The sequence below is a fragment of the Molothrus ater genome, chromosome 3 (genome assembly GCF_012460135.2).
Source record: "Molothrus ater isolate BHLD 08-10-18 breed brown headed cowbird chromosome 3, BPBGC_Mater_1.1, whole genome shotgun sequence".
Lineage (NCBI taxonomy): Eukaryota > Metazoa > Chordata > Aves > Passeriformes > Icteridae > Molothrus > Molothrus ater.
In genome coordinates this window covers 100,348,729-100,374,667 of record NC_050480.2, presented here as the reverse complement: position 1 = coordinate 100,374,667, position 25,939 = coordinate 100,348,729, and the positions used below count along the sequence as shown (strand labels likewise).

Sequence of the window (25,939 nt, the reverse complement as noted above, 5' to 3'; positions counted from 1 at the left end):
CAGGACAGGAATAGGTCCCTAGTATGTAGGACCACAAGTGGTGCCTGAAATACCCTGCAGATAATTCAGTCCCTATCACAGGCAGACACCCCTCAGCTCCTCTCCTGGAATGAATTTCTTCCTGAGTGTGTGTGGAAGACAGACTCGCATGCTAAGGAAGATACTTGAAAACACAACATTAATGCCTTGGACTCTCTTGTGTGAAGCCAAGTACCTATTTCTGCATTTTAAAAAAAAGGCATTAATATGATTGAGCCCCTGGGCTGGATTGCTTGGGTGGGTCCTGAGAGCCTCCAAAGAGTCAGCAAGTGTCAGAGGCTTTCAGGATTTGAGGTCACTAAGGCAGCAGGGTTTTTTCTTACATCTCTGCAGCAACTGACCAGCTGGTACAATGAGTTCCACCTTCCCATGCCCACTACATAATGGTTGCTTTTTCTTATGGATAATATATTTGTTCTTTAAGTTACTGTGATGTTAAAGTGGCATTTGGGAAGTTCATTATCTTTACTAACACTTGGCTAGGGTGAGATGATGTCTTAATTAATATATAAAGAAAGAATGAAGAAGCTAAGGTTACCCATAGGATAAAGAAATTTCCAAGAGTTGATATTTTATGTTTTAATGGGAATGAATACAGGTCCTCAGTTCTTTCCTTTATTCCAAGTAAAAAAGAGAAGGGGGAGGGCAGCAGGAGTAACTAGTGCAATAGATGAGCAGAACAGCAGTAACTGGCCTATGATCCAAGCTGGCACTAACTAGTGAAGCTTGAAGGAATTAATTGGTTATATATGGGCCTTGCATGTGCTGAGTCAGTCGCTGTCCCTGTCTGCCTACATCACTGCTCTGACTTGGCCTCTCAAAGCATTGACATTTACACTGGCATCCTAATGCTAATAAAGGGGGGGGGGGGGAATGCCACAAAATCCTAACCAGGTTTCCTTTTTCCCCAGGGTAGATTGGCAGAGTTGGGCCAGTAGAGTCTGCAGTGGTGGTAGAAGGTTTATTTGTTGTGTGGTGGAGAGCAAGCTTGTGCTGCTGGTGTAAAAATGCAGGGAAAGAATAATTGTGCAGATAAGGGAAGATTTTGGAGCTCTGTGAGGTTAGCTCTGGCTGGAGTAACTCCTGGAAGGAGCAGAGATCCCACTTACATTTTTAATTTGAAATAGTTTGAACCAAAAAATCATAGTAATTAGAAAGAAAACTTTACAAGAAGGCATACTCCTGGTTTTCTTTCATATTTTTTTTTAAAAAAGATTGACTGTCTTTCTCAGACACCTCAGGTGAGTTTCTCTCGCCTCCCATAGATCCTGTAGGATGCAGAATCTTTTCTGAGTCTTAAATCCACTCCTTGCAGCCAGAAGGAGGGAGAAGCCGTGCAGCATTGCCATCTGAAGGGAGCAGGACATTAGGTAGTCCCAACCCATCATCTCAGGCAGCTCTGGGTGAGTCAGATGAATCCCACCCACTGCACAGTTGCAGGCTCTAGCAAAATGACTCACCACTCTGTTATGGTAAATAGCAGCTGAGAGTCTTGCCCTGTGCAGATGTAAAACACTTTAGCCTCTCACTGCAGCAACACCCGGGTGCAGTTATTCACTGTGGCCCTGCCAAAAGCTTGGTGGGTTGGTATTTATTTTTTTTTAGTTGACAGCTGATTTCGAAGAGGGAGACAGGCAATAAAAATGCTGTGAATGGTGAAGGAAATGAGTCTGACTCACTTCCACTTTCCCTTTCACATTTTTAATCCTGTGCAGTGCTGCCTGTGACAGGAGTGGGATTATGCTGGGATTACTGATAGCAGTCTCTGATCTGCTGTGTAGATGGTTTTATTTTCAATCCCTTTTTTTTAAACAAATCTTTTTTTATTTATTTTCCTATTTCCCTTCAGCAACTTCCACCTGACATATTTAAATTGCTTCTCTTTCATTCCTGTTCCAGCTGCAAGCACATCTCCTCCTTGCAAGTAAATATGTTTTGAAAGGGAGAGGTAGGGAGAAATAAAGTTAACATTGCTTTCCATTTTGGTCTTAAGAAAATAAGGAAAAACTGTGAACATGAAAGGGCTGGTTTTGCAGTGAAACTGAGGTGTCTTTCAGAGGAAAGCACTGGCTGTTTTCATTTTGAGACCCTGGTAGAAGCTTGAGAAAAAAAGCAGGTGACACTGAGTTTGTGTTAACCATCCAAAGGCTTGGGAGGGGAAATCAAACAGGTTTCATGTCATTAACTGGCTGTCTGTAAACAAGGTAGTTCACATCCCTGTGCCTCAGGTCAGCCTTTGTGTGTACAAGCAAGAATTTGGGAGGGTTTGGGCAGTGTTTGGCATTCCTTGCTGCTTTAAATTGACCTGTCAAGCAGTGTGTTATGAAGCAGCACCTGGACACGTGGGGCAGAGGGGCATGAATGAACATTCAGGGCATGAAGCCATCTGAAAGAATGTGGTGGGTGTTTGCACAGAACTTCACATGCCCCAGGCTTGGCGATGCACAGAGCAGTTTTAGAAGGGTACAAGAAAACAGCCAAGAACGCCCCTGAACAAGGTGAGGAACGGCTTACTGCAGGTTCAGGTGCCTGGTGAGGGTCCATGACTGTCAATGCCAGAGGCCACTGCTCTGTGTTGGTGTATGTGTGTCCTCAGCAAACTGTTCTGCTTGAACAACTCAGCTCTCTGAAGAAGATAACTTATAATCCATGTTGTTGCTTTCTTTATTTCCAAATAATTATTAAGAGCACCATTTGAAGACAATGCATGTTTTAAATATCAAAGGAATGTTTTCAGCCCCTATCTTTCATTTGGCTGGAGCAACTTACCTTCTTTGATAGCCTGTGTGCAGAATAGTCTCCTTGTTCCAGAGGTTAGATTGTACCAAACAGGGACAGAAACATAAATATTTACTGCCATCTTTTGGGCAGTGTGGGTATGACTCAAAAAAAGAAGGGGTCAATCGAATTACTCTGCATCTCCTTCAGCTTTGTCAGCTGACTCTTCTCTGGCCACCAAATACAACAGTTGGCCAAAGAACATCAGTTTTTTAACAGTTATCAGTCCAAGGCTCTAAGTGAAGCGAGGTTCCTAAAGGGAGGTGCTTACTTTGGCTTGAGCAAACTGATAGATTTTGGGCTAAAAAACCTAAAAGGCTTTGAGCACATCCACCATTCTTAAGCTTTTGACACAGTGTGTGTTCATTGCTTCAGACTGCTGGGAGCTTTGTGTTTTGCTCTGCTTTAATGCATAATTGCTAGGATTCTTGAAGTCAGACCCTGACCTTTTCAAGAAATACAATTTCAGTACTCTGTAGTCTGCAAGAATATTAGAGTGTCAACATATGTAGGTTTATTTTTAAATGTGTGTATTTTAGCAAGATAGGATATGTTGCATGACACTCCTCTGACCCTTTCTTCTTACACAGTGTATTGTTCAGTTGAAATGCTGATTAGGTGACCTTTCCTAATTGCAATACATTATTTTTCATCCACTTGAGGTGCCAGGTTGTATTTTTAATATCATACTTAATCAAACTTTCAGTCCTGCAGTCTGAGCAGATGCACATTTCCTGCTGTGGTAATAGCCCCTTCCTTGAAACTAGTTTGAATATAATAGCAGCAAGGTACTTTACTCTTTCCAGAAGGCCGTGTCTCTTAGTGGACAGAACCTTCTTTTAATGCAATGAGATCATTTATTAAGGCTTTGTAGAAAGATGAAATTTTTATCTGGGATTCATATGTGTTGCTGATTTAAGTACGATTATCGTCTTATCCTTACCATCTGGACCTCCACAATGTACCACAAGGGAAGAACTTGCTCAATGTAAAACTTGGTTTGTTGTTTATTGAGGGGGTGGCAGCAAAGATAATCGTCCTTCCGCTCACTGTTCTTCAGCTTGCATTGAGCAAGCAAAATATGACTCTTTGCTCTTGTCTTGTGTTTGTTTTAGGTGAAACTTCCTTTTCCTGTTGATCAAATCACAGATCTTCCAAGGAATGATTTCCAGATGATGATAAAGATGCACAAGCTAACCTCAGAGCAGCTCGAGTTCATCCACGATGTCCGCCGGCGCAGCAAGAACCGGATCGCAGCCCAGCGCTGCCGCAAGAGGAAACTGGACTGCATTCAGAACCTGGAATGTGAAATCCGCAAGTTGGTGAGTTCTGTGCCCTCGCTGCAGCCCAGCTCACCCTCACTCTGTAGCCTGCAGGGCACCAGCAGCAATTCCAGCCCAGACTTCAGGGGGTTCAGTCAGTTTGTGCACTGATGAGCAGAATGATGCACAATGGACAGTGCCACCACATTTTAATGTCAGGGAGTGAGGTGACTGGAGCGAGGCCAAGGGGCTGCTTAGAAAACTCCTCTCACTTTCAGTCATGATATGGACACCTCAGGTGGGGTTTGTTGTGTTTCATTTTGCTTTGTTCTCTGCTCAAGCTGTAGGAAACATCATGTGAAAGAGGCAGGGATCTGTTGGAAGAAGCTGAGTTACCATCACCTCACAAATGGCAGAAAGCCACAAGACTTTGGGTTACTCACTTGCTGCCTGTGCCTGTCTGCTTCCCGTCTGTAACAGGGAGGTGGCACTGACCTCACAAGCTGGTTGGGAGGCTTAAATCATCAAGGCTTGTGAAGCTTTCAGATGCTGTGCTGCTGAAGCCCTGGGGGGAAAAAAAAGAAAAATCAAAACATTGTTCAGAGTAGTGCTGCACTGATGCAAAACAAACAACACAACAAAGATAAACAAAATAGTGAGCAACTGCTTCCTGCACTGAGTATAATGCACAGTGTGTACAGGGTGAGTCAGAGGTTCTGCACAGTGGAAGAGTGGATGGATCCTCATCAGGTTGTCAGAAGAAGCAGGTTCAGTCTTAGCTGCACATGCCTGTCGCTCTGCACTGAGCTGGTGATGGGGAGGAGTTCCTGTCTCTCACTCTCCAGAGCCTCAGGAGCAGCACTCTGAGGGCTGGACTAGCAGCAGGGGGTGATTCAGCCTTTTACCTGTTGCCTTCACTTGAAAATTAGTTTGAGTTAATTGATTTCACGCAATCCTGTGACATTGCCATTATTGTCTGATATAGTAAACTGTAGACAGACAAAATAAAAATTTTAAGTCCTCTCCCCAGCACAAACACTCATCTCAGGGGAATGAATGAAAGGCATATGAGAGGCCTTGTGGGCTTGATCCATGCTCAATTTGAGGAATCAAAAACCATTTGAGTTGCAGGATTCTTCCCAAAAAAAAGTTGACATTTCTATTTAGCAAAGGGGACTTGAATATGTGGCAATAGGCAGTGAGTGAGCCAAGTAGGGAAGACACCCCACTGGACCTGTTTGCAAACAGTGAAGGGCTGGTGGGTGAAGTGATGGCTGGATGCCTTCTTGGGCACAGTGATCCTAATTTGATGGAGTTTTTGGTTTCTGGAGAATTAAGTAGGAGGGTCAGCAGAGCTGCCACCTTGGACTTCCAGAATGCAGACTTTGGCCTGTTTAGAAGACTGGTTGGGAAAATCCCTTAGGAGGCAGTACTGAAGAGAGGAGTTCAGGAAGGTCGGACATTCTTCAAGAAATAAATCTTGCTGGCACAAGGGCAGGCTGATCCCATGTGCAAAAATATAAGACACTGGAGAAGACCAGCGTGGCTGAACAAAGAGTTTCAGCTGGAACTCAAGGAAAAAATGGAGTTTATTATTTTTGGAAGAAGGGGCAGCTATTCAGGAGGACTGCAAGCATATAGTGAAGTTATGCAGGGAGAAAATTAGAAGGGTAAAAGTCCAACTAGAACTTAATCAGGCCACTGCTGTAAATGACAATAAAAAATGTTTTTTTAAACAGACACGCAACAAAAGGAAGGCCAAGGAGAATCTCCATCCTTTCTTGAATGCAGTAAAAACATAGCAACAGAGAAGGAGGAAAAGGCTGAGGTACTTAATGCCTTCTTTGCCTCAGTCTTACTCAGTAGTAAGACTGATTGCTCCCCAGGTACCCAGCCCCCTGAGCTGTTAGACAGGGACAGGGAAAACAATAAACATATAACACATGACCACTGGAAATTCCTTTGTTTTCTTCTGTCCACTTTGTGATCAGCAGTTTCCAGTCTCATGAATTACATAATGGTGCTGTGGTTTAAGGGTTTTTCACATGGCTGGGTCTTTTTTATGAAAGACCCCTTTCCCCCCTGTAGTTACTGTAAGTCACCCATCTTCTTGACACAGATGGTTTCACAGCAGACAGTGAGTGAAATGGTTGTATCCTCAGAGTTTGATAGGTAATTTTTTTTGCCTGCTTTCTCTCACTCATTCATCTACCCACTCACATTCCCTTTTTTCCCTGCAAACTCGCAGCATATTCTCCTCCATAATTCATCATCTCAAGATGTACTTGAGCATCTGTTTATTTTTTTATTATTTTTGTGCTTTCTTGATAGATTTATCAATATTTTAGCAGTTAGTTCTTTTCATGTGTACTGCTCTCTTTCACATTCATGCAGCTGTATGCTTCCAGTGTGGGCTCTGGACCCAGGGCAACACTATCAGCTGTCAACAACCAGCCATAGCTGGATTATCTGAGTTGTGGAGCTTTCACACCTCAGATGCAGAGACATCTTGGGTTTAGCAGTGTTACTAGGTGAGATACGTGGCTGTGCTGCTTTTGGGGCCAGCTCAGCTCTGGAAATAGTTCTGGTACTCTACAAAAGCTCATCTTCTCTCTCGAGCTGTGTGCCCACCTGCCTGAGACAGAAGGAGATGCAGCAGGACCATCCCAGTCAGTCTACAGTGAATCAACACCATTTTTTAGAGGTGAAACCCTAGGCTGGGTTCATAAAAATATCTGTATTAGATCGAGCTCAAACCATTAAACACCAGAACATAAGAAAACAAGCCATGGTGCAGACCACAGAGCACACTTAGATCCTCTCTTCGGAATAAACTCACCTCTCTCAGGAGTAAGGAGCTCCAGGGGTGCACCCAGCCTAAGCAGCCAACCTGACAGCTCAAGGGTGAACCGAACACCAGCAGCTTATCCTCACTTCAGGAATTAACCCATTCTCTTGCTGATTAGGTAGGAAATGGCACTTCTTCCTCAAAATGTTTTGTTCAGAGTTCTTTTATAGAATCTATTGGGCAGCCTTAGTTTATAAAGGGAACAGTTCTGTGGGAATAACTTGGGATTCTATCCTCTTCCAGTTCAAATGTTTTTCTCCAGATGTTTCCCAAAGTTCTGTCCACACAGGCCATGGTGCTCAAATACTTGATGTCTTTGTGACTTTTCCTCTGGCCATATGAAAAGAGGTGTGACGCATTGGTGTTCTTGGGTACTGCTGCATATGTATTGTATTTGCAAGGACCCTCGTGGCAGACAGGAATGATGAATCTGACTCCATGTTCTCAGAAGGCTAATTCATTATTTTATGATACTATATTATATTAAAGAATACTATACTAAACTATATGAAAGAATACAGAAAGGATATGTACACAATGCTAAAAAGATAATAATGAAAACTCGTGACTCTTTCCAGAGTCCTGACACAGCTTGGCACTGATTGGCCAATGAGACAAAGCAACTCATACCAGAATCCAATAAAACAATCACCTGTGGATAAACAATCTCCAAACACATTCCAGACAAGCAAAACAAAGGAGAAGCAAATGCGATAATAATCATTTTCCTTTTTCTCTGAGACTTCTCAGCTTCCCAGGAGAAAAATCCTGGGCAAAGGGATTTTTCAGAGAATGTAAATGCCACACGTATGTGCCCAAAGTGAGCAGGCAGTGGATGTCCCTTCCTCAGTCTAAGATGCCTTCTTTCTTTTTCAGGTGTGTGAGAAAGAGAAATTGCTCTCAGAAAGGAACCAGCTGAAAGCGAGCATGGGAGAATTGCTAGACAACTTCTCGTGTCTTTCCCAAGAAGTGTGTAGAGACATGCAGAGCCCGGAACAGATCCAAGCCCTCCACCGATACTGCCCCGTTCTCAGACCCATGGATCTACAGCCGGTCACCACCATCAGCCCCGCCCCAGCTGGTGTGGAGCAGGGCCTGGTGAGCTCCCAGTGCATCGGGGAGAGCATGCAATGCTGCTCGGAGCAAGGCTCGGTGCAGCTGGGAGCGCCCTGGCTGCCCAACAACATCTCGGAAAATTGTTCGGCTGGCGCGGGATTGGATGGAGCCGACGCAGGTACTTACCCCGAGAGAGAGCTTCCACCTGAGCAGAGCAGCCAAACGGTCACGGTAGACTTCTGTCAGGAAATGACTGATAAATGTACAACAGATGAACAACCCAGGAAAGATTACACCTAGTGACTCGTAACCTTAATGTTACACCTGGTCAGGTGTTCTTCAGTCAGCCAGTGGCAGTGTTCATTTGTTGTCTAGAAGAACGTATTTGGTGCACACTACAGTGGTCTTAGCAGCAATACTGTTTTTAAGTATTCCCTCCTCTCTACAAGCAGGAGTTCTCTTCACAATGGTGCTATCCCTTGCTCAGGCAGGGAACGAAGCAGTGGCAACACTGTCTGTTTTTGTATGTTGATTTCAATCTTAACAGGGATGGACATAACACCTCTGAGGACCCAACCGCAGCTTTTTTCTCAGTGGCCCATGTCACAAAACCCTAACTCAGGAATTTCCTCTGAATGTTCAATTTTTCATTGAAGACAGCTTCTTTACACATCAAAGTTTTATAGCTAAACTGTACATATTATATATAATATATATAAAATATATATATCCATATGCAAGAGTCCCTGCATGCCTCAATTTTCTCATCCTACAAACTGGAAGATTTCATTTCTATTGTACAAACAAGTTCCAACATTCCTTTTTGTCCTTGATGCTAGAACTAGTTTGGTAACTTGTTACACGATAATTTTTTCCTCAGTTCGCAGTTCAGCAATAGCATTCAATTTGTACTTATTTATAAAACTTTAATGTCGGAAACTTATTTGAGATTTTATTATAGACAATTTTTTTTGGCACAGCCATTTCGTGCCATTGAGCAATGTGGAGTTATTTTATTTTCTTGCAGATACTGTACAGTAATGGTCAACTTTGCCACTTGCACTGAGTTTCTGGTCAAACCTCTTTTCATAAATGAAGTCATGACTTCAGAATAACTTGAGTATATGGTTTTCTTTGCTTTATGGCTTAAAGGAAATAGAAAATTTTTATCTAATAGACAAACACTCAGGAGCTCATTATGTAGTAAAAACAGTCTTGCCAAATACTGAATTCACTATACAATTTGTAAAGAGAATCTGCTTGAATTATTTTTATATTTAGACTTCTTTCTGTTTCACAAACCAAGTTTAAGTGCTGTTAATGATGGTTTTGGAGTCTTATAGGGGAAAGTATATTTCACTCTTTAGAGAAAAGTGTATTTGACAACTGGATCAATTCATCAAATGTTCCACGAAGTAAAGCAAACAGAGATCACGTCAATATACCTGGGGGCTTTTTCTTCAGCCCCACTCTGCATCCTTTATTCATGGAAGCAACTGCTGCTCCGGCTAAGTCCCCAGAGCCTGACCTCAGCTGTCCTCAGACGTTACCTGTTCTCCCCACCAGACCCAAGTTGCAGAGCTGGGTCTGGTGAAGTCAGTGACCCTGCCTAGGTAGGCAGAGTTGCAGGATCACACCCCTAGTTGTTGACTTTGGTTTCCTTACGGAAGTCCAGCTAGCACTGTATCCTCTAAGAGCAAAACATACGTTTGCCAACACCCTATTTGGTCACTTACCCATCAAATTGTTGTGTTCCGGGATCCTCTCATCCTGCAGCATTGCCCTCAGCACAAACTGCAGCTAAAAGAGCGCTGTCTCAAAGGAGACTACTCAGTGAATTGGCTTAGTTGTAACTGTATTGGACTTGTATCTTAATGTTGACTCATGTTATGACTGTGTGAGACAGCAGCTTTCCAAGCATAACATCTGTATGTACAGTGTAGACAGAAGAACAACCTCCTAATGCTTTTTTTAATAATTATTACTATTCTAAGTGTACTGAGTTTTTATTTTGTGGTTCTTTGCCCTACGTGTGCCAGGTTGTGTGGCTTTATCGACGACAACTGTCATGTGCTTTATTGGCTGATATTGTCTGTTCTCGCTGAAAAAAAAAATGACCAGCTGTTCACACCTGTTAAAAAAAAAAGAGTGTGGGGAAGCAGCTTCTCAGAAGCACTAAGTGATAATGTGTTCTTCTGTGCTAACGTTTACACTAGAGGTGTGCGCTGGTGGTTTTTTGAGGCACTCAAGTAGATCAGCATCTTGAACCCTGGAGGAGGAATCAGCTCCCTCTCTCCACTTTCTTCCATCTTCAGACTGTGCTCATGGACTGTCGCCCACTCGCCACAAAGTCTTGCTTTTATCCTCCTCATGCAAACTATTGTAATTGTAGCCAAGCTACTGAGGAGGAACTGCATATAGCATGTGCCATGTTTGTTGAAAATACTTTTTTTCCCCGCATGTACAAAGAAAAACTAGTATATAATGTAGGAGAATATTTATGTTTAGGTATTAATCATTACTGTACAAAATCCTTACCTTTAAATGTTCAAAAATATACAAATGCCATAAACTCCTAGTTCAGACGGTTGAAAAAGGGGGAGGAGTTGTCCTTTCTTTTTAAAAGAGCTTAACCTAAAAATATCTGAACCCCCTCCCAACCATCCTTTGCAGGTAACTTCACTGAGAAGCTCTTTGGTGGGGGGTGGGATTTGATTTTCCTTTGAATTTGTTGACGTTGCAAAGCAGTTCTGTGCTTCGCAGAGAAGTTTTGTTTCTATGAGACCATGGTGAAAGCTAGAATTTAAAACTAAATGTGAATCACATTATAGAGTCATAGCTACTTGGGGGGGGGTTGGGGGGGGCGGGAGGGAAGGGTCAACTGACACAGTATTTTAAAGATGTTTTTCTGTTGCCTTTTTTATTTTTAAGTGACCTCCTATATATATGAATAGATAGAATGTTTTATGAGTATAAAACCAAGTTTTAACTTGCTTCCTGACATGAAGATTTACTCTACTAACAACTCATGTGCAACTGGTACTCTTGACCTCATTCCGACGGTTTAAAAAACCCACCCACACAACCCATTGCGCTGCAGCTCTTAGGTTTGACCTGGCCTCATACTGGTGCTGGGTCCCTTGATTTCCTCTACCTTGGGAACTGATATTTAAAACCACTGCTCAAATAAGTGTCTCTTCCTCAACCTTTCTCTCGTCTCTCTCTTTCCCTCCCCTGCAAGCTTTTCTGGATGTTTGATTTCATTCTTTCCCATTAGAAGTGGCTGATTTTGTGTCATTGCTTCCTATATTTACATGTATCATGGTTTTTCAGTGGGGTTTTTTTGGTGGTGGTGGTGGTGGTTGTTTTTTGTTTCTATTTTGTTTTGAGGTTTTTTTGCTATTTTGAACCATGTGGCTTTCAAAGCAGTTACTGGGCTAACATTTAAAGGAAAATACTGGGAGAATTAGTTTCAGACCTGGACGTCAGTTTACATACCCAAACGTTCTTGTCTCACGAGGTCAAACCAATGACCACAAAACATCATTGGAAAGAAAAAAAAATCTGACTGCAGAATTCTAAGAGTTTGGCCAGTGGTCACTGTGATCTTAAGAATCTCTTTGCATTTGTCAAAGAGGATACATGCAGCATCTCTCCTGCTGGGCGTTGCTTGGGAATGGCATGGTGAGACCCCATCTCCCCTCTGAGCACTGCTCTGCTCCCATGGGCACATGAGTCCTTGGAGCTCTGTCCAGTCTGTATCTAGTCCTCCTTTTCCTCTGCCATTGCTATACTTGTATTGCCAGGAAACCTCATTTCATTTAGGCTTGTTATGCTTTGTCAGGTGAGTACTACACTATATAATGTGTTTGTTTCTCTGCGTTCTCTGGGGGTGCCTTGAACACAATTAAAGCTCATTGCAAGCTGATTCTGGAACAAAAAGGTAGTGAAAAAATAAATTTAAAAAAAAAGAGTGAAAACAAAACAGAAAACAAACAAAACAAAAGCAAAAACGTTGGCTGTATTATCAGGAGATCCCAGTATTTATATCACTGACTTCCTAACGTGATGACTCAGGCGTCAAGAGTTTGATGCTGCAGTATAAAACTATTATTTTATATATTGTACAAGTAATTTATTAAATGTCTTTCTAAGGGTATATGCTGCTTTTAAGATGCACTATATTTTTGGATCTAATCCCTGTATTATTTTTTTCCCAAGGAAGTAAAATGTGCTGCAAAAGCAAGCCACAGTGATTAGTATGCTAACTGCTACTTCTCTTTAAAAAGCAGAGTGGGAACGAGATATGTAACTTTGCTAAGTGGATTAACTCCTGCCAGAGAAATGATTAATGCTGATACTGTGGTTGTTAATCTGGAGTGTGACACTTCATCATGTCTGTATCCTAAAGAGTGCTTAAATAGAAGTTAAAATGCCTAGATATATAGTTAATTTTTTTAATATGTGACTTCATGACTGCCTAGTAAATAAAACAAATCTGCATGCTGGAATCACTATAATCCTGTAATAAAATGAAAATTGATCCACTAGGAGAAAATGTGGTGAAGCATTGCAATTCCAGAATCAACACCACATCCTCATCTGTGTCTTGTAATCCACTGCTGTGGTGGTGAGGAGAGAGTAAGGGGTGCGTTCGCAGAATAGGAGACCCTTAGTGAATTTTGCAGTGAGACAAAGTGGATGTTTGCCAGCTTTCCGCAGTCTCACATTTTGCTCCACTTGACATCCTCTACCATTACAACAAGCAGTGCTGCTTCCACCTCTTTTTTTCCCCGATCTGAGATGCTTTTGAAGGTGCCTCTGGGTGAATGTTGTAGCCCATGGCTACAGCATTTTAAAAGTCTCTATTTTAGGGCTGCCTTGAGAAGTTTTATCTCAGTATGAGCAGCGGCTTTGCATAAGGAGGGGATCTGCTAAGTATGGAGCAGTTTTATTTTTATCAGAAGTGAGGTGAAACTCAAACTATTAACATAAAGAATTTCTGCTCTCTTTCCTGGTAAAAATTTTCTCAACAGATTTTGACTTCATTTCAGTTTTGTCTCTGCCAACACAGTCCAAGTTAATTTTGCATCCATATATAGAATACATGTATGTATGTATGTATGTATACATACATCTATAATTCTAGTCAGTGTGTGTTTGTGTATTTTACTGTTTATAATACATATATGTATATTTATAATACTCCCTGGAGTATTTTATGACTCAGGCATCAGGTCTGATGCTGTAGAATACAATATATGTGTATATGCATATGTTCAAATACTGTGTGTATATTTAAAAGATCTATTGTTGGTGGTCTGTAGAATAATAATTCCCTTTACTCTCAAAATTTTAATGGCATTACTTGCAAAGATTAAGTGTACAGTATTTTCCTACACTCCACCAAGATAGGTATTATTTATATTGAAGTCAATTATTGATGAGCATTTTAAGGTATTACATTAATAATATTGCCATTTTTGCTAACAAAATCACTTTTTGGCAGGAAGAAATGCTAAAAATATCTTTTTTATAAGCTTATTGCCCCAACCAAACGACTGCTAAAAAGCCAGTTAGATGACTCCTGTTCTTGTGCAAACTTACGTGACTGTGGGCAGAGCCCTTGCCATAACTGACAGTCACTGTGTGGTTCGTGCAGTGCCATTGTTGTCCCTTTTGGCTAATTAAGGGCATGCAGAAAGAAACTAACATCCCAAAATAGAAATTGGAACTGGCAGTGTTTGATTTCATTGATTGCTTAGAAGCAGAGATGGTCCCAGGCTACGAACCCAAACGACTCCCCCTGCTTTGGAGGGAGCCAGGCAGGGGCTGCGGTGGACGGTGGGCTCATCCCTGCAGCCAGAGGAGCCCGTGCTCTGGGATGTGGGCAGAGGAGGGAGCAGCTGCCCCGTGCTGGGGGTTGTGGCTGGCACCCCCTGCCCAGGCTGGTGGTACCCTGCAGCTGTGATGTACCCGAGAGGAATGTGCATGGTTTCAGTCCTGTTCTCACTGCTGCGCTTGCTCTGCCTGAAGCTCTCTGGATCCCTCAGACCAGCAGGAATGATACTAAACACTTTGGTGATACTCAATGCGTGGTTGTTTACTCAAAGTTGCAAGCATCACCTTTGATTTCAAGGGTGAGGATGCCCTAAGAGTTTGTTCCAGAACCAGTTGGTTACAAGTGCACCTCTTATATATGCCTTACAAACTTCAGAGGCCATATTCAAAACAGGGTTTTATCAGTGTATGCAAGGGGGTGCAACCCCTCTTCTCTTCCTCCCCAGGTCAAACAGTATGGACAGTTTTCACACATATCTACCTGTATAACCCTCTGTACCTCTCATAACTGGTCAATGACTGTAACAGGTTACATCAGGTGTTTTTTCTACATACTTTTTACACAAATTCTATGCGATTAATGTAACTTAATTCAATGCATCATTTTATTGTACTAGTTCTTAAGCTTGTCTTTATTTTTTTTTTCTAGGTGACTGTGGTTTCTTGTGATTTTTATTGTATAAATAAATGAGGTGGCTGTTGATGCTTACTCTCTGTTACTAAGAATTTTTACCTTTTTGGAAGAAAGCATTGCTATGAACTAATGAATTTAAAATGTCATTTACTCATTGTAAATACAGTATTGTGCAAAAAAACAAAAATGAAAAAAAACCACCCGACCCTTTTCATTCATTTGAATTGCTAGTGTTAACTGAATTTTGTCTAGACACCATTTCTGTTGATGAAATAAAGACATATCATTATGTATTGTAAATTGTCTCATCGTGACTCTGAAATCGACATTGCCGGGCTCGGCTAACACGCGGGTTGTAGGTGAGACACAGGAGGGTGGGTAGGAAACAGTTGTTACTGCCAGGTGAATCTCTGGACTAATGAAGAGACTTCTACTCACGTGGTCCCACTGCTAATTCACTAGCAGTCTTTGATCCAGGGATCCAAGCTACCTTTGATCTGCAGGAACAGCCCAGGGTGTTCCGTTGCAAACATGAAATAAGTTTTTTTGGAAGATCAAATAAGCTGTATCTATACTCGTTCCCTTAGTGCATGACTTAAGGCAATTCTGCTCAGTCTTTGTTTTGGTCTTCTAAAATGCCAGTGTACTTGTTGGAAAGTAAGGGAAGAGGCTGAGGTTTGTTTCCTCTTTAAGGAAAACCTGAGAGAAACTGAGAGAGGTTTGTGTAGTAACAAAACATAGCTAAAAAGTCTCTGTTGTGAGGAAACTTGTGCCATGGACCATTCGCAGGAAAGCCAGAAAGGAAAGAAATTACAACAGTTTTAGATGCTATTTACCACAAGCAGGACATGGGGTCCAGCGAGGTGTTTGTGCTGTGGGGGTCCTACATCTGCCGCCTCTCTCCTTGTGTTGGATGCAAGCTGGGAGCCTGCCCAGCAGCTTGGCTGGAGCAGACCCAGGGAGGGGGGAATGGCGTGACCAGTCATCCTGCCCTGGCCCACACACTTGGGATGACACCCTGTGGCATGAGGAGGAGGTCAGGCTGCTGGAGGGAGGTCCCCAGGCTTTTTTATCACCAGACAGAAGACCATTAATCATGTTCCCTTGTCCACCAACCTTAGCATCTTCCTGTTGAGCATATATGAAGAAGGCTTCCCATCCCAACAAATCTATCAGAAGATGTATCCACCACATCAATGCAGCCTGGCAGCAGACAGAGTATGTTAGCAAAGCTGTTTCTCCATCCCTCAGTTGTTGCTGGCATTTAATGGCCACCATTTCAAGTATTTCTTTTCTTTTTTTTTTTCCTTAAAATACTGAATAAATGCACAGGCAAATTGTCAATGAGTTTCTAGTGAGGCAGAATATGAATGTAAATCATGTGCTCTTGAAAAAAAACAAAACACTGCAATCTTTGTGCTTGAGTTATTTTCCTGCACTCCTGCTTTCTGCTAGCCTTGCCTTAGAGTTGTCAAGTGATGGAGGATTTTTATGCATAGGGAAAGCTGCATCGTAAGCAAACTTGTTCCAAGCATCATTCCCTCCTGAGATGATAGCAAATGTGAACTGTGACAAATAAAAGCAGTTTTAAGTATGTGACCTGAAACAGGATCAGGGACAGTCAGAAGAAGCTGCTTTATTTTCCAAGTACACCAGTGGAAGAGCTGCTTTCTCGGGCTGCTTCCTTGGGCTGCATAGAACCCAGGAAGCCAACCCTCTGGAGCTAGGCTGTACTAGCAAACTGAAATGAGCTCTTTTTGGCTTTGCTTGTCTTTTGGTTCTTCTGTATGAGTTAATGAGGCTGTGAAGCAAATAAGATTTTCGTGACCACAATGTGATCTTCTCAAACAGCCAAATGGAAAGCATAGATATTTTGCACTTAAAGTAAATTGTCTGATATCACTTAGTTTCAATTTTGAATCCAAAAGCATTAGCTATGAGGAGGCTACATTGGCATGGAAAGTCTCTATCAGAATTTGAGGATTGCAGCAGCACAGGCAGAAAAGCTGCAGATATTCTTCAGCTGTTTTTTGCTCTCTTTAATTTTCTGTCCTTTCAGATTCCATGACTGTTTCCACTGGTTTTTTATTCATCAGCTGCTGAAGTCTGGAGAGATAGAGGCCACATAGCCTTCCAGGTTATTTTCAAATCAAACTATTCCTTTCTTGTCAGTGTCTTGGGTCTTAGGCTACCTTGAAGTTCTGTGGATCAGGCTGGTTTCTGATATGAACACCACTAGCATGCACAACAAGTTGTGCATCCCAAAATGCTCCCCCAAAGACACAAGGCTGTTTCTGCAGTGGCAGCACACACTGGCAAGATCCAGCTCAGTCTACGTGAGAGAAATCTTGAGTTGTGGAGTGAGCTACCCAGTAACAGAAGCAGTCAGAGTACAACACAGCTGGGATTGGCATGAAATGGAGGAATAAAGTGTTTGCTTTTTCAAACTGTATTATCAATTTAGCATTACAGCAGCGGACAGGGGAACATAATGACAGAAAATCTGCTTTTCATCTCTCTGCTGAAGGCAGTTTGTACTCAGTCCCTTAGTTTATTTCTTCTCCTTAGAATGTCCTTACTTTTTCATGATGGATGATAGTTCTAGGAGCATGCTCTGAAAGACAACAAGAGAAAGAAAGCACAAAACTGAATTGGCTTAAAGGAGAAAAATAAATGCTATCATAGTAATTAACCCCAGCACAAACACAGTTAAGGGAATCTGGTGTTTAGCTGACAACATACTTACCTTGTAGGGCTTTGTTCAATGCTAATGGGGGGGTGGGAAGAAGGGAAACACCTTGATTTTAAACCAAAATAAATATATGAATGCAATGATATGACCAGCAGGTTGAGGGGGGTGATTCTCCCTCTCTACTCAGCTCCTCCGAGACCTCACCTGGAGTTTTGCATCCAGCTCTGGGACCACAATATAAGAATGTCATGGACCTGCTGGAGAAAGTCCAGAGGAGGGCCATGAGGATGGTCAGAGGGGCTGGGACACCTGTCCTATGAAGACAGGCTGAGTTAGGGTTGTTCAGCCTGGAGAAGAGGAGGCTTCAGGGAGACCTTACAGCACCTTCCAGTACCTAAAGAGGGCTTACAGCAAAGCTGTAGAGGGACTGTTAGCAAGGGCATGTGATGGGACAAAGGGTAATGGCTTTAAACTGAAAAAAGAATAGGCTTAGATTGGGTATTAGAAAGAAATTCTTTACTCTGAGGGTGATGAGGCACTGGAAGAAGGTTGCCCTGAGCTGTTTTGGATGTACCATCCCTGCAAGTGTTCAAGGCCAGGTTGGATGTGGCTTTGAGCAATGTGGTTTAGTGGAAGGTGTCCCAGCCCATGGGTGTGGGGGTTGGAACTAGATGATCTTTAAGGTCCTTTTAAACCCAAATCATTCTGATTCTATAATTCTGTGATTTAGTAATTTGTTTGAAATCAGTGAACCCACCCTAGTAGCTCTTCCTGTACATAGTAAGGAGGTTTGTATCTTTTTGAATTCTTTAAAACCTTACAAAGATGGACTCAATTAAATAAGTTCCGCTTTCTAAAATCCAGCTTATTTGTTTTTTGCTGCACAGATCCTCAGAGGGGTTCATTAGCGTTCAACTGCTGCTGACACCCAAAGTTTATCTGTGTTTGTACAAGTGGTGAATGGTTACCTTTGGGTGGCCAAGTGGCTTTTACAGGAAAATTGGTATATTTGCTGTCCTCACCACAAATTTCTTCTGAGTGCTCCAGGGCAGAATAAAATACAAGTACTGTGGGATTTATTTATTTTTTTAAAGAGGTATTTACCCTAAAAAACTGTACAAAACCAGCAGTAGTTACTAGCAGATGTAAATGTGAATACCTTTGAGGATTCTCAAAAATCCTAGAGGAACACAGGGTTTTGCCAGTCCCTTACCCCACCTGCAGATTTTCCTGGTGGAGCTCATGTGTGTAAATAACTCCTCCGTGGTTATCAGGTTTGTGATTTCAATGTACATTCACTCTTATCAAGCGGTTGCAGCCCCAGAAGCAAGAGCAGGTGAGCAGCTAGTTAAATGAGTATTTATTCCTTACACGATGCTGAAAGGTTGAGTAAACATGCCCTGTTCTGAAGAAGATGGCAAGCACTCATGCTGAACAGCAGCTTTCTCTTCCCTATCCTGCTCACTATGGAGAGTTTTCCCAGTGGGTAAGAGGCTCAAAGCTGAATGGAGAATTGAGAAGCAGGAAAAAATTGAACAGCATGGAGGAATAAAAGAGCAGTGCAATGAGGGAAACCAAACCTAGTGAATTGTAAAATTTTCACAACTTTGACAGAACCAGGATTTCAGCCCTAGAGACTTTCTTCTCTGCAAAAGAATAAAACCAGCAGCCCTATCTCTCACTAATTCTGCAATCTGAGAGTATCAGTGTCACCATCTGCTTCATTGTTAATTTTATTCCCTTCATTCACCATAAGAAGGGAGTCTTGTTTTAAAGATGCATTGGTTACTTTGTAGCCAAAAATACAGACTTATTAAGATGACACTGTAAAAGCACAGGACACTCTGGAGGAGAGGATGAGGAAGATGCAGCACTTCTTGAAAAACAAAAGTCTAGAGTGCCTAAAATGCCTAAGATTTCTTTATGAAAGTCTTGATCTACTAATTTTGGTTGCTAAAATCATTATACATCTTCTATTGATTTCCAGTTTTGCTTCTTGATTTAGGAACATATCACAGCTTCATCAAGAGACACAAACATTAGATAATGTCAAGCCCCCATCTTCTTGGAATACCCTTGGGTACTCTAGAAAGAGCATGAGCACAGTAGAGCACATAACCTCTTAATACAGGTTGAGGCATGGGTTGCAAATATTTGTTCCAAGTCATCTGGAAGTTGGTGCTTTTGTGAAGAGTTGCCAATCTAGTGTAACAACTCACAATCCCAGTTAACCAAATTAAAATTCCTAGGTTTTAGAGCACAGCATAGAATTCTTTAGAAAGCTATCATATAGGTAAAGACCAAAAAGATCTGATGCTGGACATCCTGCTCAGGTAGCATGGAATTGGAATCCTCTGCTTTAGAAGGGCAGGAAACACAGCTAGCAAAGACTTCAAATGCAGTTAGCAAGGAAATACCAGCCTCCAGCTTTTGTAGAAGTGATTGCATTCAGTAATTGAGTTGGGAAGACATTGTGACACTCTGAAGATGGAAAGTCAGACTGTGGTCACCTCAGCTGAGCTGTCTGGTCATTCTGCTATCACTCCCTGGTTTGCAGAAAATGGGTGAGGAGGAAGATTGCTTGATTCTGGCGAACAGTGCCTTTGGAAGTAAAGCTGCCATCTTCTCTAACTGTTCATTTGGAGTGCTCAGGTCTGCTTTTCATGCCCTCAGAGATAAGAAGAGAGTTATTCTGTGGTCCTAATGGCTTGACACAATCTTGCATGTGGATGCTGGGAGACAATACTCCTCAGTGCAATGCTCCAAGAGCCAGGTGCCTACTCTGGGCTGTAATTCCTGGCCCTGCCTATTTTCAAGAGAGCACAAGTTGTATCTGTACTTGTTATAAACTGATCTTAGACTGCATCAGTCTATTAATCTTATCAGGCTTAAGCATGTATTATCCACTACTCAAGACCCTGACTGGTGCAAATTATGAGGTCTTTTTCTCAGAATATAATTCATGTGCAGAGTCCTATGGACAGCAGCATAATTCCTACACACCTTTGTGGATCCACCTCCTGGCTGTCAGCTATGATTATGGCTATACTAAATTCAGTGAAGGTTTTTTCACTCAGTTGTGTGTGAAAAGCTGCCATTTAAGGCCTGCTTCACCTAATGGAGTCTGGCAGTCTGGAACCATGTAGAGGATGCCCTTTTGCTCCATAGCTGTATCTGCCCTTAAATAAAAGTTAAAATGTGGTGAGAGAAGCAAACCTTAGGGCAGAACCATATGTGTACCCACAATATCTCTGAGAAGATAAAATACTGTTCATTCTCTAAGAGGTATCCTCTAAGTGAGCCTTGGAAATTATTAGCTTGGAGACAGTTACCAATGAACAAATTGTTTTCTGTCCCTTCAAAGCATGCTGACTGTTGTCCACAGGACCAAGGTTTTGGAGACATGCAGATAGTCTGACTTGAGCTGTACACAGTTGCTGGATTCCCCTGTCAGTATAGAGATTTGTAACATTATATTGAGATTAGCTCATCTGTATAGTCAGCAATGCTCTTGTCATTGTGTTAGGTGGAATGAAATCAGTTGGAAATAACCCTCATGTCATGCATTTATTCTCTACCTTTGTTTGCCATGTGCTTGAAGGTCCAGTTTTGGTGCTCTGTCTTCAGAATCTAATAAACCTAAAGCTTGACCAACAGAGGCTCAAAAAAGTTTGCTTTTTTCCTAACAAATCTTTAGTCAAATAAATTTTTTAGGTTTTCTGTCTCTCTGACTTTGGCTTCCTGGTATGAATAATGATTAACTTTGGATAATGCCACGTGAAAGAAATGGAACAGAACATGAAGAGTGAGTGGGTTGGGTGTAAAAATAAACAGTTGCAATGTAAATATTTTGTCAGGGGTTTATGCTGCAGTTGGATGTGAAGCAACAAAATGGCTCTTCATCTCCACCAATTCCAGGTAAGGAAGTTTTAAAAAACCTTTAAAAAAAAATAGCCTTCTAGTTTGTGGCCACACATGGTTGGTCTGTATAAATCCTACCAGTTGGAAGGGCATTTCTTCTTTTTTAGATATAGAGCTGGTCTTGTTTGCACTGAAGTCTGGAAAAGTTGAGGAATCCTGATAGCCAAACATGTATTTTGTAATCAATATCCTACTGTGCTGTTTCATAGGGGCATTCAGTGAAGAATTAAATGCATTCTCTCCTAAGGGTCCAAAATAACCTTTCCTCCAAAGAGGAAGGCCTAAGGGAAACTTCCTGTTCTCTTTGAGAGATGCAGTTTTGTACTTGTGAAAAAAAATCGCGTTATATGACCCAGCCAATTACTATCCAACACCTGGTCTTCATAGTTTGATCCACAGGATCCAATACATAATGAGAAGTAACTTAACACATTTATCCCTAATGATTATTATTTGCTTGTTAGAGATTCAGTTTTAGTGTGGAAATGGCATTGGTAATACTGGTCAGAAAAAAGCTCATCACTGGTTGAAGATCAAGCATCCATAAATTGTACCCTTAGACTTGCTTGGTGCTTTCAGTGCCACAACTCTCAGAGTGCAGTTGACTTGTCTGAAGACTTTTGCAGTATCAGATGGATGGATTTTGTGTAACTTTGAGGGTTTCTTTCAGCTAGGAAGAAAACTATGGTGTTTGTGGGCAGCTGCAGCTGCCCTGCTGCCTTAGCACAGAACATGGGGATGTGTTTGGTTGGAGATTGCTAGAATGGTTATTGAGCTGTAGAAAGTGATCTTTTCAATGTTGAGTTGATACTCCTCTCTCATTGAACCTAATACAAAGAATGCTACAGACAAATTCTGGCAGAATGGTGTGGATGAGGGGGAAAAAGAAAAAACTTTAACTCGTATGGAACTAAAGATGATAGTTTGGGAAATTTATCAAAGAAAATTGAAGAACAGTGTCAATTCTGCTTTTAGGCTACCCAGCTTAGATTTGTAAAATCCAGGTTAGAGCAGACTATATTTTGTCTGTTTAAAGTATGTTTGTGCATTGGATTCACTGTTATGCTAAAAAGTGTCTGTACTTTGACTTTTTTTGCATTAGTGTTACAAGTCACTGTTAATCAGGGATGGCAGTAGGCAATGTTTTTGTATGCTTCATTGGGATTTTTTTAAATATAGCTACTTTTAAGTACTTATTAAAAAAATATGATCAATAGATTTTTAATAAAATCATACACATTTTTCTTTTATCTAAACATTACCTCTCCCATGAGGAAGGGCTGAGAAAGTTGGGGTTGTTCAGTCTGGAGAAGGCCCCAAGGTGACTTAGTAGTGGCCTTCCAGTAAGTAAAAGGGACCTGACAAGAGAGCTGGAGAGGGACTGTTAGCAAGGGCATGTAGTGATGGAACAAGGGGGAATGGCTTTAAACTGAAAGAGGGCAGATTTAGTAGGAGGAAATTCTTTACTGTGAGGGTGGTGGGGGGCTGGAACTGGTTGCCCAGAGAAGTTGTAAATGCCCCATCCCTGGAAGTGTTCTAGGCCAGGCTTGAGGGGACTTTGGGCAACCTGGTCTAGTGGAAGGTGTCCCTTGACAGGGTGAGGGTTGGAACTAGATGATCTTTAAGATCCCTTCCAGCTCAAATCATTCTGTGATTCTGTCATTAATACATGATTATCGTCTTCTGGACAATATAAAAACAAATCAAACCAATGCTGAGTGCATTTGATCAAAATAAATAGTTAATATAGGAACTGAGGAATACAGACTAGAAAAGTATTCAAGTTTTAATGCCCAGGTTCAACATATTTATGATGCACCAGCATATTTGTGTATTGAAATCAGTATTCATAAAAGTGCTGCAGCAGTGCCAGAATAAAGTGCATTTGCCAAAACCTTGCCTCAGTGGAATTAAGAAGTACATGTACTTTTAAATATTGCATGCTGTAAGCAGGAAGCACCAGGCAGCATACCTACATCAGTCACATTTTAAAATGCTTGCACAAGCCCTGTACATAATGATCACCAAAGACAGCATGCTGGGAGAGTGTTACTTTCAAGAGTAATGGCATTGTTTTGCAAACTGACTATATTTTTCTGAAGGTCTCCCCTGGAAGGTAGAATCATTGTCATTACATAGGAAAAGCTGCCAACCAACTTCTGTGAGTTCTCAAGAGAGTGCTACTGAAATTCTGTCTTGCTTTGAATAACTTTCTGCATTCACCTTTTTAAAGGGCCTTCTATCTGAGTATCTAGAGCCAGCAGATCAACAGATTAGGCTCTAGGCCCTCTCCCTGTATTAGAAAGATTGAAGTGGAAAGTGGTTAAATTGCACCTAAGTGACAATTTAACATGGCTTATGCTGACTGGCTTTCTGTAGGAACTGTAACACCATGGAAACTGGAAGTCACAAACAATTTTTGGATAAGCAGTATAAAGGAGCCTTGTGTTTCTTACCAGAAAAGATTTGAAGTTTGTTGGCTTTGTTTGTTTTGTATATAGGAAAAAAAAAAAAGGAGAGGGGGAGTTGTTTAGGAAGAGCGAGGAAAAAGAATTGAACAGAATCTATGACTTTGAGCATTGTGTGAAGTAATCATGTTTATTACATGCCCTATAAAAAGGTATTTATGGGCTTGCTACTGCAAGTGATTGTAAAGGAGCCTCTATGCTCTCAAAGAACCAAACCTGTGATCTGAGATCACCAGAATTCAAATCTCTTTTAAGAAAGCCTTGTTGACTCTTGAATACAAGCACTATATCTTGCCAACATTATGACTGTAAGCAAGCCTAGAGCATGTGGCCAAAGAAAAAGAGGAGCTTCTGAAAAAGCAATTCTGTAGTCGTTGGCTCTGGCATTGCAATTATTTGGTGGGGGTTTTTACATGTAGATCTTTTGATTTATTCATTGAACAATTATTTGACTTGGAGGTCACCTCTGAGACAAACCTGAAACCGAGAGAAGTTGTGTCATTGAACTCAACGCATTCTTGGCTTCTCTTTCTTACACTGGCTGGAGCTGAAGAAGTTTTCCCTGGGACAATCCTCGTCGAGTGGATTGGGATGATGGAATGAGTATATAAAGAAGCCGGGATTCGGTGACTTAGAGCTCCTCGGGACTCAGTAGTTCCCCGGTATTCCTGCTTTCACGGCAGAAGGAGGCCGAGCGTTTGGGAGCTTGGCTTTGTCCGGGGGGCCGCGAGGGGCTGGGGCTGTGTTGGCAGTCCTGCCCGAGCCGTTCTGCCCCCTGGCTCGCCCCCTCCTCCCCAGGGCCGGCACAGGCTGCCGCGGCCCCCCGCCGCCCCCCTCCCGCGGGCCGTCCCGGGCGCTACTTGCCATGGACAGGCGGCGTCCCGAGGCGGCGGGCGGCGGGCTGGGCGCGCCCTCCTCGCGGCGCTGCCCCTCCGAGCCGGAGCCGGAGCCGGAGCCGGGGCCGGGGCCGGAGCCGCCGCGGGAGGCGGTGCTCTCGCTGTCGCTGCCCGCCCGGCTCCCGGTGAGCACGCGGGAGAGGAAGCTGGACTTGCGGGTGCCGGGGCAGTGCCCGCTGTCCGGGGAGTCGCCGCGCTCCTCATCCAGATCGCGGCAGGCGCTCACCCGGCTCTGCCTGCGGGGCGCCCGGCGAGCAGCGGCAGCCGCCCCCGCCGCCCCTGCCCCTCCGCCCGCCGGGGCGGCCCGCGGCGCCTCCTCGCTGCTGGAGGAGGGCGGCTGGTGCTGTCCGTGGTGCCGCCGGCGCGGCGGCGGCGTTGCCCGGAGCTGCCCGCGGTGCTGCCGGGCCGGCGGCGGAGCGGGGGCGGCGGGCGCGGGCGGCGGCGGCGGCGGGAGCGGCGCGGGCGCGGGGCGCGGCGGGGACGCGTTGCTGGCCAGGCAGGGCGGCGGAGGCACCACCGAGCTCTTCTTGGAGTTGTACGCGCTGGGCTCCTCCTCGGACGGGCCCGCCGGCCACAGCGGCTGCCCGCACAGGCTCTTCTGGATCTTCTTGATGCCCAGGTGGGCGATTTCGAGGATGTTGAGGAAGAGGGAGACGGCGGCGATGCTGTTCATGAAAACCATAAAGATGGTCTTCTCTGTGGGTCGGGACACAAAACAATCCACCGTGTTAGGGCAGGGGGGCCGAGTGCATTTGTAAAGGGGAGACATGTGAAACCCATATAAAAGATACTGACCTATCATAAAGCCCACTTCGACCACCGACCGGGTCAGGATATGTAGGACATAGGTGCGCAGCAGGGACCCTCTCAAGGGTGCCTTATTCACTTTCTTCTGTTCCTCCAGCTTACGGAGTTCTCTCTCCACTCTCCTGTGTTCCTCGAGCATGGGCTCCAGGTCCTCGAGCTGAGCCCGCAGGTGGGCTTTCCTGTTCTGCCGCTCTTTCTCCAGGGCCCTCAGCCTGTAGAGAGCGTGGCCCATGTACACTAAGGATGGGGAGGAGACAAATATGATCTGCAGTACCCAGTATCTGATCAAAGAAATGGGGAAGGCTTTGTCGTAACAGATATTGTTGCAGCCAGGTTGCTCCGTGTTGCAGATGAACTCGGACTGCTCATCATCCCAGACATCTTCAGCAGCCACTCCCAGCACCAGCATCCGGAATATGAACAGGATTGTGAGCCAGATTTTGCCAACTATGGTGGAGTGGATGTGCACTTCTTCAAGGATGCTGCCCAACAAGTTCCAGTCCCCCATGGTCAGAAGTTCATATCTGGCGGGGGAAAAAAAGTTATTTTCCTGCAATGATGGATTTCTTTTAGAAATGGGTATTTTTAGTTTTTGTTGTTGTTTTTGGTATTTTTGTTAATTTTAATATATGTGTTTCAGATACATTCTTCTGGTAGCTGGAGAGCTCTTAGAAGTTCGTCATTACTTTCTACTTAC

At 43.1% G+C, this 25,939-nt stretch overlaps 2 protein-coding genes across 2 annotated transcripts in view; one reads left to right on the top strand and one right to left on the bottom strand.

The window, feature by feature from the left end:
• The window catches only part of BACH2 (BTB domain and CNC homolog 2), a 182,311-nt gene extending 173,213 nt beyond the window's left edge, over window positions 1-9,098 (top strand). The window contains exons 7-8 of the mRNA XM_036380552.2: window positions 3,933-4,139; window positions 7,804-9,098. Coding sequence (XP_036236445.1) covers window positions 3,933-4,139; window positions 7,804-8,283 — 687 coding nt within the window. The 3' untranslated portion in view covers window positions 8,284-9,098. The remainder of the gene's footprint in view (window positions 1-3,932; window positions 4,140-7,803) is intronic.
• Window positions 9,099-16,866: 7,768 nt separating this feature from the next.
• On the bottom strand, window positions 16,867-25,750 carry GJA10 (gap junction protein alpha 10). Its single transcript, XM_054514237.1, has 3 exons — window positions 24,925-25,750; window positions 24,404-24,840; window positions 16,867-17,072 (listed from the first exon to the last, which is right to left on the bottom strand). Exons 1-3 carry the CDS (start codon window positions 25,748-25,750, stop codon window positions 17,034-17,036), a joined length of 1,302 nt encoding a protein of 433 aa, XP_054370212.1. The 3' UTR covers window positions 16,867-17,033.
• Window positions 25,751-25,939: the final 189 nt, after the last annotated feature.